At 40.3% G+C, this 15,598-nt stretch overlaps 1 protein-coding gene across 8 annotated transcripts in view; it reads left to right on the forward strand.

The window, feature by feature from the left end:
• Positions 1–15,598, forward strand: part of LOC116035063 (NMDA receptor synaptonuclear signaling and neuronal migration factor) — a 50,927-nt gene that overhangs the window by 14,165 nt on the left and 21,164 nt on the right. For 2 of the 8 annotated variants that reach the window (XM_031277985.2, XM_031277988.2), the window contains exons 2-7: positions 2,221–2,282; positions 2,582–3,493; positions 4,225–4,291; positions 5,665–5,670; positions 7,445–7,513; positions 13,995–14,047. In XM_031277985.2, the coding sequence (XP_031133845.1) occupies positions 2,221–2,282; positions 2,582–3,493; positions 4,225–4,291; positions 5,665–5,670; positions 7,445–7,513; positions 13,995–14,047 (1,169 nt within the window). The remainder of the gene's footprint in view (positions 1–2,220; positions 2,283–2,581; positions 3,494–4,224; positions 4,292–5,664; positions 5,671–7,444; positions 7,514–13,994; positions 14,048–15,598) is intronic. The other 6 variants (XM_031277987.2, XM_031277992.2, XM_031277991.2 and 3 more) reach the window with 4 other exon arrangements.

The raw sequence follows: 15,598 nt of genomic DNA on the forward strand, positions 1-15,598 counted from the left end.
CATGGATCTGTTATGCCTTGTTACCACTGGGCAGGCTGGTGGTGGTGGTGTAATGGTGTGGGGGATGTTTTCTTGGCACACTTTAGGCCCCTTAGTACCTATTGGGCATTGTTTAAATGCCACAGCCTACCTGAGCATTGTTTCTGACCATGTCCATCCCTTTATGACCACCATGTACCCATCCTCTGATGGCTACTTCCAGCAGGATAATGCACCATGTCACAAAGCTCAAATCATTTCAAATTGGTTTCTTGAACATGACAATGAGTTCACCGTACTAAAATGGCCCCCACAGTCACCAGATATCAACCCAATAGAACATCTTTGGGATGTGGTGGAACGGGAGCTTTGTGCCCTGGATGTGCATCCCACAAATCTCCATCAACTGCAAGATGCTATCCTATCAATATGGGCCAACATTTCTAGAGAATGCTTCCAGCACCTTGTTGAATCAATGCCACGGAGAATTAAGGCAGTTCTGAAGGCTATATATATATATATATATATATATATATATATATAACATTTCCATTCCACTCCATTATAGACAGAATACCAGCTGAGATCAGTTGTATTGTTTTTTTAAATCAGGTCAGCAGTTTTCAGATTACATTATGTGCTTACATAATTGCAAAAGGGTTCTCCAATGTTTTCTCAATTAGCCTTTTAAAATGATATCAGATTAGTAAACAGAATGTGCCTTTGGAACATTGGATGAATGGTTGCTGATAATGGGCAATGTAGATATTGCATTAAAGATCAGCCACCCACTCAGATCAGCTGGTCTATAATGGAAATTTGTAAGTGACCCCAAACTTTTGACCGGTAGTGTGTGTATATATATATGCTGACTCACAATCTTCCTGCACTAGTAAATCATTAGTGATAAACTAATTGAAACTTCAGTGTTAAAAGTCAGTTTGCATACAGTGAGTATTCTCATGAATCAAATTGTCAGCTGTAAAATAAGTATTACAGTAAAATTGAGTTTTAAAAAGTACAGAAGAAGTTGAATGCTGAAGAGTTTAAAATTATAGATGTCTTAATATGTGTTTTATTGCTATATGTAGTCTTGGTGGCACTAGGTCTTACTTCTTCATATGCTGTTGGGTAATTTAAACTAGCATGAGTTAAATAACAGATTAAATCTGCAGTATTTCTGAAAGGTAGTGGAGTGAAAATCTCACAAAATAGAAATAATCACAAACGCACCAGTGCCTCAAAAGTATACTCAAGTAAATGTAGTTTGAAAGAGATTGTGCCTTATTGGCAAACCAACTACAGTCAATTGGAGGAATGGTAATCTCATCATGAGATTGCAATAGAGTAACTCAATATTATTAGCATACAGTATTCGAGCTACTCACATTGTCTTCTTTCCTCTCCTCCCTCCATCATTCTTAATTACTGTCATGAATCTATATACCTAATAGTTATTGCTGGGGTTCATTTCCTCTCAGCTCCAGATTGACATTGAAAGCACATCTTCAGAGTTATTCGTCTTTCTTTTGGCCTGTCTCTCTTTCCTCATATTCCCCTGCTGTCACACACTGACTAGAGGAAGATTAGGAGGTCAGTGTCATTCAATTGCGAGACCTGGGGCCTTTTAAAAAAAAAAAAGCTGACGGCCACTATGATATTGAGTTTTTGCTGTATTTGGCTGAATGAACATCTGTAGCGTATTTCTCTGTCTTTTTCTGTATGTGAGTAAAATAATAGAAAAAGGGAGCTAAGCACCAGATTCAGTACTGTGTTTATGGAGCTCACAGCTTCTATTTTCAGCACATCTCTAAACAATCGTCTTCAGTTAAGTATTTTTCTCGACACGAAGATGCAGTATACATCCACACATACGTGTATCAAACTAGGAAACAAACACTTCAGCCATGCCAGCTACAATTACATCCACCGACGCAAACTGAGGTCACACTGAGAAATAAAGTCGAACAATCCTTCACTCTATCTCCTATAGCGGTCTCATACTCTGTCTCGCTTTCAGTCTGAGGCTGCCTGAAGTGTGGAGATAAAACAGCTGCATCTTTAATCTGTGGGTGGCACAAGCCTACAAAGAAGGCAATTAGGTTTATAATTTACAATTTCCTTGCCCTTCTCTCTTCTCCACCCTTCCATTTCCTCTCCTTCCAACTCACCCCTCCTTTCCACCCATGAAGTAATGTCTTTATGTGTGTCATGTGTGTGTGTGTGTGTGTGTCCCCACAGAGCAGCGCGAGCATTTGGAGAGTACCTGTCCCACACACACCCTGAAAACCGAAACAGATCAGGTCAGCGTCTCAGCCATCCTGCCATTTGCCCATCCCTCTATCCTGCTCAGCCTATTCCTTTGTGGTCTCTGATCCTTCCTCCACCTGTTTCACCTCATCCTCTGTTGAAATGCCAGGCTGTGATCATTAGTGTGTCACTACAATAGCTGATAACCAAAGAAAGATATTATTCTCTGTGTCATCCTCAGCTTGTCATCTTCTTTTTCCTCTCTCTCTCTTCTCCTTGCTCCTCTAGCACCTTGGTATATCTTTCATTATTTAATGCTCATATTTGTCGTTTTTTTTTACCATCATTCTAGCTCATCCTTTGCGTGAAACCTTGGTGGGTCCCGACCAGGAGTCGCCAAGTGACACAATTGGCCCCAACAACAACAACCACCTCCATCCCTACTCCAACACCACCAAGGGCTGTGAGGACATCCGGGAGCCCAGCTTGGTGAAACCCCCGCTGGGTTTACTCCAGCCACCTCCCCCTTCCATCATCATCTCTACAAAAGCATCGCGACTGTCCCTAGAGCGCAGCTTCTCAGCAGAGGAAGACCAGCAGAAGTGCATTGAGTGCACCCTGCAGCCTGCCCGCGTGTACACCATCACCACCCAGCGGGGTATGCTGATGAGCAGCGGCCGGGGCAGCAAGGAGAGCCTAGAACTGGACGTCCTGAAGGAGAAGTCGGGGAGTGGCGGGGTGGGATCCAGAGGTGGCTTGATCCAGCCCTCCACTTCCCCTTCTTCCACCTCATCGTCTCCAACCCAGTTCCACCAGGCCAGCAGTGGTCGTGGTACCAGCCACCATCACAGAAACCATCATGATACGCACCACGGGAACCACCACCACAGCGTCTTGGGCACCAATGCCCCTTCCAGTAGTGGAGGAAGTAGCGGGGCAAGTGGAAGCAGCAGTAGCAACCAGCAGCAGTCTTTAGCCGCCGCTGGATCCCACTCCCATCATGGATCACACCACCACGGCCACCACCATCACCTGTCTCAACCCCCGCTGCAGACCTCAGTCAGCGCCCACAACATCCGCGGCTGGGGCGAGGGTGGAAAAGGGGAGGCGGAGTGCAGCGGGCTGGCCTGTGAGTCATGCAGCAGCACCCCCTCGCGGAGCCAGGGCTCCCTGGACCTGGAGAGCGCGTCCCGAGAGGCAGGCAAGCAGCACCGACGCCTAGAGAGGATGTGGAGTGTGGACCGGGTGACTGGTCTGGAGAGAGGTGAGAGGGCGGAGGACACAGAGGAAAGGAGAGGCACTGAATTCCAAACAAGGGTGGGAGGGGGGCAGGGTTTGTTCAGAAGACCCCGTGAATGGCATTGGTTGGTTTGACATTGGACCAGAGATGAAATAGCATTTGACTAATTTCAATCACTTGCCTGACTGCATTTTTTAGGTAATAATTGGGGATTCATTTAAACATGCTTACCCATACGTCTAGTGTTTGTGACAGTTTAATTATATTAGGCTTCATGGAGGTTTAAAGCTCACTTCAGTGAAAACAAGTAACAAATCACACTTAACCCTATGGTGAGCATCTAGTAAGGAATAACAAAGAAACTGCAGTTTTTAATTTTAAGTTATTTTACTGTGACAAATCAGTCTAATGAAGAGTTTAGGCCTATGTCTGGATGAATTAAAGTAAAACATCCGTTAAAGTGAGTTAGTATTACAATTCAAATCTATTTCGTCTCAGCTCTGGTGGGGATTGAGGGTTTGTTGTTGGATGTGACGTGGTGGTCTGTATATCTGACTCTCCGTCTCCTCGTCTCTCTCCTCTGCTGTCTCCTTCTGTGTGTCTCCCTCTCTCCATTTGTGGAGTGGTGGACTGTGAAGTGCTGGTGCTGTTGCTTCCATATTTCTAATATATATTTATTACAATTGCCGATATGGTTTAGATTTTTCAGTTTTTTCACTTAACCCTGAAATTATCAATTTTCTCTCTAATTGCAGAGGACACTAACTGGTTTCCCAAGGAAAATATGTTCAGCTTTCAAACTGCCACAACAACCATGCAGGCGTGAGTGTCGAACCTTTGAAGCACATATACATGTTGTATTTACACAAACACACATACATGCACACACAGCCACATTTATGGTGTATGAAAGGTCAGGCTGGTGTGAGTTAACGGAACATACTTGTGTTTTTGCACATGTTAGGCCATTAACTACAAACTGCATACTTTACATCACCGCAAACCATTTGTCAAAGCTTGCTATAGGTTTTTAGATTGATTTCTTACCTTCCAGGTTGCCATTGATTTTCATTTCAGTAAGCTATAAAAACAGCTTGCAGACCCTTAAGGCTCACTCAAGGAGGACAATCCATCATAGTGAATAATTTGTCAATTCTTTTTTTTGTTGTAAAAGTTGAATAATTGATGCATGGTAAAGTTGTAAGCAGGGTTTGTTTTGAAAGCTCACCTTATGGACCATTTGACATTTGATTCTTGGGAAAACGTGACCACAGTCTCGTTATCACTTCCACAATGTCTGAGTTTGATTGTTGCTCTTATAGATTTAATTTGACTACACTGTCATTAAATGATTCATATAACGGTGATAAGTTGTTGAGTTAAGCAAGCTTCAAGTATCTGCAAGTTCATTTTTCATAGCGTGCTAAAAGAAACCAATTATTCCCTTAAATCAAGTAAACTAACCTAAAAAGGCAAAGTCTGAAGCCATACTAGCGGCAGTGTGAGGCTGTACTTAAGCACAGTGGTGCTAACATGGTCACAATGCCAATGCCAACATGTGGCTGTTTAACAAAGATGTTTACAATGTTCACAATCTTAGTACAGTGTATTCACATGCTAACATTTGTTAACTACAGTAGCAAACCATTAGTTTTGTGAGTATTTGGTTATGAATGAAAGTATTGGATGTATTGGATGACATTTTGACCTGTTGGCGACACTAGATGAAAAGTCACAAGATCATCAGACCAGCAGACCTGCATTGCCATCCCTAAAGGCATGCTGCTAGCATGGCTAAAATTCGTACTTGATTGACAGGATGTAACGTGTGCAGTTTCTAGTTCATAGGCTAAAACACGTAATACCAATTTCTTAACACCGTTTCTTTAAAGAAAGTTTTAAAGAAAGCATAGTGTGTGAGTGAGAATGAGTGTGTGCGTCTGTATAAAAGTGCTTGTGAGCATCCATCTGTGTAAGTATGATAGCAGGCTGAGATTCTGTCCCAAGATCACCTGCAGCTGTAAAAGATATCTTAACTGCCACAACCACTTCACATAAAAAGTAGAATCTCCAGCAGCTTCCAGCAAACCTCTATCTGTTTTTTTGGACTCATTGCTCACTGGTGCCTAAACTGTGTTGTTTTTTTCTCCCTCTCCTCTCTTCTTGCTAATTAATCATGGGATACCCAACAACAGGATATCGTGAGTATACTTCCCTGCTGGCTTCATTTTTTTCTTAGCTAGCTTACTTCTTGTTGTTAACTGCTGTTACTTAACTATGATGTCTACCATTTAATCTTCATTTTTGGGTTTCATCTGAAAACTTAGTGACCATAATGAGATGGAACCAAGGTGCTTGTTTGGGTAATTCTGGCCTGGCAAAAAAAAAGTTTTTTTTAGGAGACATCAATCATCATCTGATTGACAGTTATGGATTGTCAAGTAGAAACCTAGTCAGCACAAATAATGTATTTTAATTAAAGTGAAAAAAAGCCAAAAGGAGGAAAATTGAGTTACAGGATTTTCATGAAACAGCAGGGATAAAGTCCAGTGTAATCTACTGCAGTTGAGTAAGTCTGCCAAGCTCAAGTCAGGAAAATGTCCGTCTGTGTCTTCTTGGCTGACCTAAACCCTGTCAGCTCACATCCAGCCAGCAGTTCTGTCAGTTTGGCACACACACACCTGCCCTCACTAAGGACACAGCGATAGATAGAGTTTGGCCATTTAAGATTTTTGTGGCAGGCATGTTAGTGCTCTAATCTGGTTCCACAAACGTCGCCAAATATCACTAAATGTGTGCTGGCTGACTATAAATGTATTTGGAACTGACTGTGGTAATTGGCTCTGGAGAGATTTGTTAAGAACAAGTATTTATAGTGCTAACATGATCCATATTGCCTTCTGGTAAAACTTTTCTATCAATTGTAGTTTGAAAAGAAGTCAGTTATCAGTTAGATGTCCAGCTATCTATTGTCTAAGTCACGTAAAACCTTGGTAGGTAAATATCCAATGTGAAATCTGGTGCGTGCAAATTGCCCAAAGGAAAGGAGTGTAAAGGTGATCTTAGAAGTAGGTTAAGCAATCAGATACATGTTAATATTCACAACAGTCATAGTGTATTATGCCTAAACCAAGACAAGTCTTTGACATTTCATACTGCACAACCCCTGCTCCAACCACATCTCGCCCAACTAAACCCAACTAACCCAAGCTGCTCTTTGTATATTGACCAAGCTAACCTCTGGCTGCTAGCTTGAAGTAAATGTTGAGGGTTTATTCTAAATTCTTACAATAATAAAAAGGAAACAGTTGATGATATTCTATATATCTATATGGCCAGCCTTAACCTTTAAAAGAACATTTTGTTTTTTGGGGAATTCTACAAGCTACTTTCCACTACTTACCCAGAGTCAATCAATTATGTTTAGCACGGTTGGAGATGCTCTATCTCTAGCGCTGTCCCTGGACAAATGTTAATCAGCTTCACAGGATTGTTGGGTCACATCTTTTCTGATTAACAACAATCAAGTTTGATGAATAATCACACATCGGCAGTGATGCATTTCACACCATGTTTGTACTATGACACATAAAGTGGTGTCACTTTCTGCTACCCAGAACATTTTCAAAAGTTTAGCAATGATTTAAATAGACGTCAGGCTCCCACAACAACTTGCACATACTGTTATACAACTACTAACTAATTCTGGGAAAGTATCAAGAATCATACAATTCCCCCAAAACAAACAAAATAATTAAATTTCAAGTGGAACTACTGAAAAGACACATAAGGTCACAAGATCAGTATCTCTATTGAAAGATGTATTATACCACATGTACAACAGCCTCCCCTTCACAGCTAAATAAACCCTGCAGCTAAAGGCCCTGGCATCAGCCCCCCTTGCACTGTCCTACCACTCGCTACGCCAGCATACTCGCGCTCTCATCCCTTTAATACTGTGCCACGTCCCGGCAGGGCTTTACGGAGATTTGTGCAGAGAAAAAGGAGAGAGAGGGAGCAGGATTCGGCAGAGGTCATCCAGAGGTATGAAGCAACCCCTGCCAAGGAGTGATTTGCTGTCGTGCTGTTTGCAATTGTTTCTGGCTCTAGCTCCATTGTCGCTTATTTACAGCCGCGTCCAATCTGACTAAGCCAAAGAGTCACAACGTGGTATTTGAAGGTGAGAACGTCAGCAGCTTTAAAAAGGATCTGCTTACTGGATGTCCTGCTACAGTGCCCCAATTTCTAGGCTGGATTTTTACTACCACCCACAGAGAATCAGATTTTCATTCTCAGACAAAATTGAAAAAAGTATAGCCTACATTGTATGAGTGGTTTTGTGGATTCTACTCAGCCACGCCTAGATTAACTAAATTGGTAGCAAACACACACCTAATCTGTGAGAATGTGACATTAAGAGTTATTCATTCAGCAGACTTCAGCATTCAAACCTACAATACAAGTTGGTATGTTACTGCAGCATTCTGTCACAAATATTTCTGTAATGCCCTTATCAAACAGGTAGCCTGGTTGACACCAGACCCTTCTCAGTTGTAACTGAGAGGGGGTCTGGGAAAGCTTCATTCATAGCCCATTTCCAAAGGGGCATCACCAACGGACGCCGCTCAAATGCCTCTGGGCGCAATTGGATAGTCCTTCAACCAATCAGACCAACGATCCGGGTGACAGCAGCGACAGCGGCATCAACGGGTTGCAGCGCTTCGGTGGCCGTTATGTTGAATGTAAACAAAAAGCTGCTTGCCGTCGCTGCGCTATCGTCATCGTGTAAAGCACGCCTCAACGGTTGTGATTGGTCCTCGATTTGGAAAAATTGGAAATGGGCTTGAATGGGCTCTTGGCCAGACTGACTTGCAAAGCAAATCTCAAATTTGCCGGAAGTTCGTCAGGGTTTTCCCAGGATATCAAACAGGGTGAATTTGTGTAAAAAATAGCATAGCATTTTTTAAATCCATTGGAAACATGCAGTGAGATTCTGTAACACTTGCAGGAGTAATGACATCAGTAACAAGTCAACTGTCCCACTCAGGCCCAGATGCTCCATCACACAAGGGCAGATGGTGATAGTGACACCATGCAGTATATCTCAATTCCTTTGACATCTCAGTGTCATCCATCTGCAGTGTCGCAATAAAATTTGTGATTTGAACATGAGGGAAATATATAGCAGAACAATGTTTTAGGAACACTTTGCCTCCTTGTACTAAAATCCACTGGAAAAATAGTCCTGCATCCACCAAATACCATCACTTGAAAAACAGATTGTATTTTATCACACTAAGGCCATGTCCACCCTAAGGCAGTCAGATTATAAAATGCATGTTTATTTGTTTCCATTCTTGTCTTTTATTCTCATTAAGATGGGTATTTGACCACTGAAAACAGATCAAACAGGAAAACCAGTTAAAAGGAAGACCTGACATTTCTTGATGATACACTATATGTTGAATTCCTGACATGGTGGAACAATTTGTTCTTCAATCTTATTTCTTATTAACAACACTTTAAAAACAGCAGAAAGCTTCTTTTTTAGATATGGTGTAGAGCTGCTGGCTCAAAATTGGAGCATTTCTGTATTTTTTTATTTCAATCTGGACGGCAAACTTTAAGTAGGCAATAAAAACACCAGTCTGGGTTAAAACCTTTGACGCGTAAACAGTGGGTTTTTTTTGCATTAGAATAGATATGGCCTAAGCCACACAGCAGAGCAGAAATGATTACTTTCATATGGTAGCAGTTTGCAGACCGTGCCTCTGTCAAGTACCACATCCCCATCACCATATAGAAGACAATATTAACCAGTTATAAACAACAGCAATGCATAAAGAAAAGGTAAAAGAGCCATTTCAGCACTGCTCTTATTTACCCCCTGTAAGTGCTTTTCATCATAGAAAAATAGATTTTACCCTGTACTCTTACTCTTTGATGTGAGGTGTTCACTTTCCTTTTCCTCATGCATTACCTTCTCTAACAATGAATCTGGTTCTTTTCTTAGGAATTTCTGAAGACTGACTTTACCTTAGTACAATTTTCAGACACTTTTACTTTACTTGAGTATTTCCATACTTTATAATTTTACTCCACCACTTATCTGAGGCAAATACTGTACTTTTTACTTCACTGCATTTATTTGAGAGCTTTAGTTACTAGTTACTTTGTAGATTCAGATTATTATGAGATACACTCAACATACAGTATAAATACAGTATACATACAGTATAAATTCCGATGTATTATAGATACACAGCAGTAAATGAGTTAGTAGTAGTAAGAGCATTAGCCCCACTTTTACCTGCTGCACAGTAATGTTTAGTGCATCAATGATCCTAATCCAATAATTTTTCCTAATGCATAATATTCTGAAATGGGTCATTCTGCCTATGGAATACTTTTATTTTAGTATGTTATGTACTATATTTAGATTGTAATACTTAGACAAATCCCTTGGCAGCCAATAAGTAATAGTATAAGATAGTAAAAGTAATAGTAAAAGACATTATCAAAGAAACATAGAAGACTGAGTTCACACGTTCACAGATTAATTAGTTAAAAATATTAATAATTTAGGGAATAGTTCACTTATTTCAAATTGTATTACATAAGTACACCCATAGCAGTTATAAGCAGATGGAACAGGAGTAGAGAAACAAAATAAGTAAAATGTGAAAATGTAGGCGAAAATATGGAACATATCAATGGGAAAATGGATAGAAAACGAGTTATAGAGTTATAGAGCATTACAGAAAGAAGTGAAGAAGAGAGGAGGGCAGACCTGTCAGATTGTCTTTAGCTAGAAATGGAGGTGGCCATGGTGTGTCTCACATTTCCTCTATTTCTGACTAAATCTCATTAACTGTGTCCACACCTCTCCATTGTGGGTAGCTGAAGTTTAAGCACAGGACATTCAGGGTGACTCTGTTTATTAGTGTGTGTTTAAGATCTCTTTCTCAAAGTACAAAGTAATATATATATATAATATTTGCTCTTTATTAGACAATGTTTTGGCATGATTTAATTTGTGTTGCTAATAAAACCAGCAGTGAAATTCACTGTTTGATGCTGCAAGTTAACTGTTGCTGACACTTTTATGGAAGTAAACCAAGGCCAAAGACTCCAAAGTCTATTCCTTTTATGTTGCTTCTATTTTTATGTGCTTCTCCACTACCAGATAAACATGAACCCACTCTCACATACACTCACACTCACACACACACACAAACCACATGCTGAGATCATTAATCATGAGTGTCGACTGGTAGCTTGGTGTAGTGAAGCTGTGCGTAGATGCGACATGGGAGGGAGGCAGAAAGATAAAAGGATGTTTATCTGGGGCTCTTGCATAGAACATCATGTCAGGATCTGGCAGAAAGTCACGGAGAAGACTATAGAAAACCCTATTGCTTTGTTGTTATTAAATGCACTAAATTAATTTTATTGTTGCTAGGAGACTTTTGGGAGGCTACTACAAGAAGCAAAACCTTGCAAATTTAAACATTTACAGGAATGAGGGAACAGACCAAGTGTGATGACAACCATGTTGCCAAAATATAGGGTTCAAAAAGTAAATAATAGAAATGAATACTGTTTTACTCTTTGACAAATGTGTATACTTTATCTTGATATAGTATAACAATTACAATGTTGCTCTATCAGGCTGATGCCACAGTTCTGCACCTGCGGCTCTTCTGATGAATAAGGATGTCGATAGAAATATATTTATCATTATATAGAGCATCATCAGCCTGTGATTAGCCTCAATGAGATACAGCAGTGTATATTCTTTATAACTACATTTGAATAATGAGGATGAGAAAAGCCTGCTTTGTGCATCCAGGTTCGTTAAGACCAAGGATGTTAAATGTGTTGTGTTTGATCTTTGTAACCATGACTCAGATAGAGCATGACCGATAATTTGCCGGCCGATATATTCATAGATATACCATGGTGTATAGGAAAATCTACCGGCTGAATTATGTGTTGTGCTCTCAAGCAACGCCGGCATTATTACAGCATTATTTCCACTGACAGTGGAAGTGCGGTTGTGGAAGGTGAATGTAGTTCAATCTCAAAGCACTAGTGAAAAATTTGGTCTGACCTTCACCACGTGGATTTAGAAGTGGTCAAGAAATACATAATCTAATGAAAATCTGAAACTAACATAAACGTAAAAGTGGAATGTTGGCCGGAAAGCATATATATTCCAAGCTAGCAAGAGATATACGTACATGGTGGTGGCTCACCATAAATTCATTTCATGGAGCAGAGGCTTGTGGATTTTGCTCGATTGTTGGAACACCTGATGACAGCACAGAACAGAAAAGAGAGCAAAGGCTGTTACCCAGGTGGATTGGATCTTTAATGATTCTCCTAGCCTTTTTCTTGCTGTGCCTGGTGTAAATATCCTTTAGGCAGGGTAGGGCACTGCCAATTGTATGTTCAGCTGAACTAACCACTCTTAGCAGGGCTTTGCGGTACTGTTAGGTGCCGTTTCTGTACCAGACCCTCTGTGATGTTGACACCAAGGTACTTGAAGCTGTCCACCCTCTCCACCGAGGACCTATTGATATTAAGTTCTTTCCCTGCTCCTTCCCAAAGTCAACTATCATCTATTTAGTCTTGCTGGCATTCATGAGTTGATTGTTGTCCTCACACCATCAGGTCAGCTGGGCAATATATCGATATATTGATATCGTGATATGAGACTAGATATTGTCTTAGATTTTGGATATCATAATATCTTAATATGGCATAAGTGTTGTCTTTTCCTGGTTTTAAAGGCTGAATTATAGTAAAGTTATGTCATTTTCTGAACTTACCAGACTGTCGTAACTGTTCTATTATTTACACTTAGTCATTATATCCACATTATTGATGATTATTTATCAAAAATCTCATTGTGTAAATATTTTGTGAAAGCACCAATAGTCAACACTACAATATTGTTGCGGTATCGATATCAAGGTATTTGGTCAAAAATATCGCGATATTTGATTTTCTCCATATCGCCCAGCCCTAGTCAGGTCCTTTACTTTTTTTCAGGTAGGCCTTTTTTCATTGTGGTCTGTTATCAGGCCCACCACAGCTGTGTTGTCAGCAAACTTGATAATAGTGTTGTTGGAGTTGAAAGTGGCTACACAGTCAAGGATGTACAGGGAGTACAGCAGGGGACTCAAAACACAGCCCTGGAGTGCTCCAGTGTTAAGAATGAGGGTGGAAGAGGTGTGTCCTCCCACCCTCACCACCTGTGTTCTGTCAGGAATCGGTCTGCATGTCAAGAATTCACATGCACAGTGTGTTTAATCCCAGGTCCTTGAGTTTTGTGATGAGCCTGAAGGGAACTATGGTGTTAAATGCTGAACTGTAGTCAGTGAACAGCAACCTCACATAGCTTTCTTTCTTTACCAGGTGAGATAGGGTGGTGTGTGGAGGATGTGTGCTATGGTGTCTTCCGTTGATCAGTTGGGACGGTAGGCAAACTGTAATGGGTCAACTGTGCTGGGTAGTGAGGAGCAGATGTAATACTTGACCAGTTGTTCATAGCATTCCATCACTACAGAGGTGAAGGCCACTGGGCGATAGTCATTCAGGCAGGCTGGTCTTGTTTTCTTGGGCACAGGAATGATGGTGGACTTCTTGAAGCACATAGGTATGACAGACTGAGCTAGTGACAGGTTGAATATCATTGTGAATACCGGCGCTTGTTTGTCAGCACAAAGTTTGAGGACCCACCCGTTGATACCGTCAGGTCCTGCTGCTTTCTTGGTGTTTACATGCTTGAACATGTAGCATCTGATCATCATTTTTAACGTATCGCTTAATACTAAGTATTAGTAAGTATGCCTTAATGTTAAAAAAAGATACTGGTCGATATATTTTTTTTATCGATTTTCAGTCTTAAATATGTTATGTGCTATAAATATGTTAAGCAGTATTGGTCAGGCTCTAGACTCAAATATAAAAAAAATGATCAGGAATGAACTTCTTGGACAAATTCCACCCGTGTTAAACACATACAGACACAACACAGATCAACAAAGCAACATCTCATCTGTCTGGAACAAAGAAACATCACCATCATGCTCTCTAATGCATCATTGCCTCTGATGTGGTTCTGTTTAGAGCAGATGCACCAAAACCTACAAAAAAACTAAAGAAGGGTTTCCCTTTTGGCTGTTTTTACATGAATGAATCTCATGTGTCTCATAACTCTACACTATAAAGGATGAAAATAGGTACTTTGTCAAAGTGGCACATTACACCCAAACTGCTCCTGTGACAAGTATTTTCCACTCACATTGACAAGAAAATGTGTATATTTACAAATAATGATCTCTTTTTAAAACTCTTTTAGTAGAAATAGAAGCTTGACACTAAACTCTCCTATTTGTCTCCCCTTGCTTTGTCATTTCCCGCCCACCCATCCCTCTCTCCTCTTTCTTTTCTTTACATTTGGGTTCTTCCTCTGTCCTCTGTTATCCCTCCACTGCTTTGATTTCTCTACCCACAGGAACTTCCGGAAGCATCTTCGGATGGTGGGCAGCAGGAGGATGAAAGCACAGAGTGAGTCAGAAATGTGTGTGTGTGTGTGTGTGTGTGTGTGTGTGTGTGTGTGTGTGTGTGTGTGTGTTATATGTTTGCTCAAATTGACTGTGATGTTGTTCACCCCACCATCATCTGTGTTTTTTTGTCAGTTCCCTGGTGTGGTTTTTGCATGTGTGTGGCACCAAACGCTGCTGCTTTACTGGGATTTTGTAACGCTCTATTGAATTACCTTGAGGAATTATATGATCGTCAGTGTGTGTGTGTGTGTGTGTGTGTGTGTGTGTGTTGATAAGCCAGCGATATAAGTCGGTGCATGTGTGTATGTTTGAGTGTGTGACTGTAGGTGGTCTTTTCCTGTTGCATCGCTTCAAATGTTTGTTCAGTTGGTTGTAAAGTTTGAAGACAAAAATGCTAAATTGTATATTTAAAAAAAAGAAGCAAAAATAGATGATTGGTAATGATAAAGGGGTGTGTGTCTGTGTGACTGTCACTGCAAACATATAAGACACTAATAGAAAACCAAACTATAGTTCTGGATTAGATGTGGCCTCAAAGGCAATGTGAGTGTAACTTTGTGATGTAACCGGTCTGTAATCTATTAGCTTGTCCACTGTTTTGACTTTGAAAATTAAATGGAAAGAAAATGGTGAAGGATAAAGTAAGCTTAACTATGAATCTATGCCCCAGTGAATAAAATCATACATACATTTGTATTTGTGTCAATAGATGCAGCGTTAATGTGACAAGTAGCTTGGAAAGGTAATAAGTGTTATAGAGAGTATGCAAAACCTGATAGCACATGTCAAAGCTGTATTACCATATTGCAAACAATATGTTTCTGGACCATGGCAGATTTGTGTAGATGTATGTAGACATTTACTAAAACCCAAAATCTTTTTGATGCTGTAATGTCAAAGTTGTTCCACACCTCAGACTTTCCCTGCAGTGAGGAGGAACTAGTTCTCCTGGAGACCATTTCTTCTCCATTTCTGCATAGCTTTGGGTGAATGGACATTCTCCTCATGGTCATAGAATCTGGTCCCAAGACTGCAGTGTTGATTAAGTCAAAGAAAATAAATGATTTAGATCAATCTGGTTCCGACTATGAAAATCAACTCTAGTCAAGATCGGAGTATTTGTGATGTTTTGATATCGTTACAAGTGATTTCTAAAAGAAAACCTTGTAATAGAAATGCAATCCAAAAAATGTTTCCTTTTGATCACAAGAAGAAAAAAAACATTAAAAAGTTGACCTTATGAATGCTTCGGCTAATGAAAAGACATTTGTCCTTGAAAAGAACAAGTTGGTGTCAGCAGCAAAATGAACGGAGAAGCATTTGCAGGAATTAATCACTACGAAAGCACAGAGGGAAACAAATTTGGAGCCTTGAGGGACACTGTTGATTAACCGTGTCAAACACTTTCAAGTCAAATATTGTAAGAGCACAGTGATTACTCTTCAAAGCAGAGCTGATTTTATCGAGGCTTGGTAAATTTGTGAAACAAGGACAGTCCTTTCAGATGCATACTGATGATGAGAAACAAGATCCTTTATAATTTTAAAGATAA

This window comes from Sander lucioperca, chromosome 1 (assembly GCF_008315115.2).
Source record: "Sander lucioperca isolate FBNREF2018 chromosome 1, SLUC_FBN_1.2, whole genome shotgun sequence".
NCBI lineage: Eukaryota > Metazoa > Chordata > Actinopteri > Perciformes > Percidae > Sander > Sander lucioperca.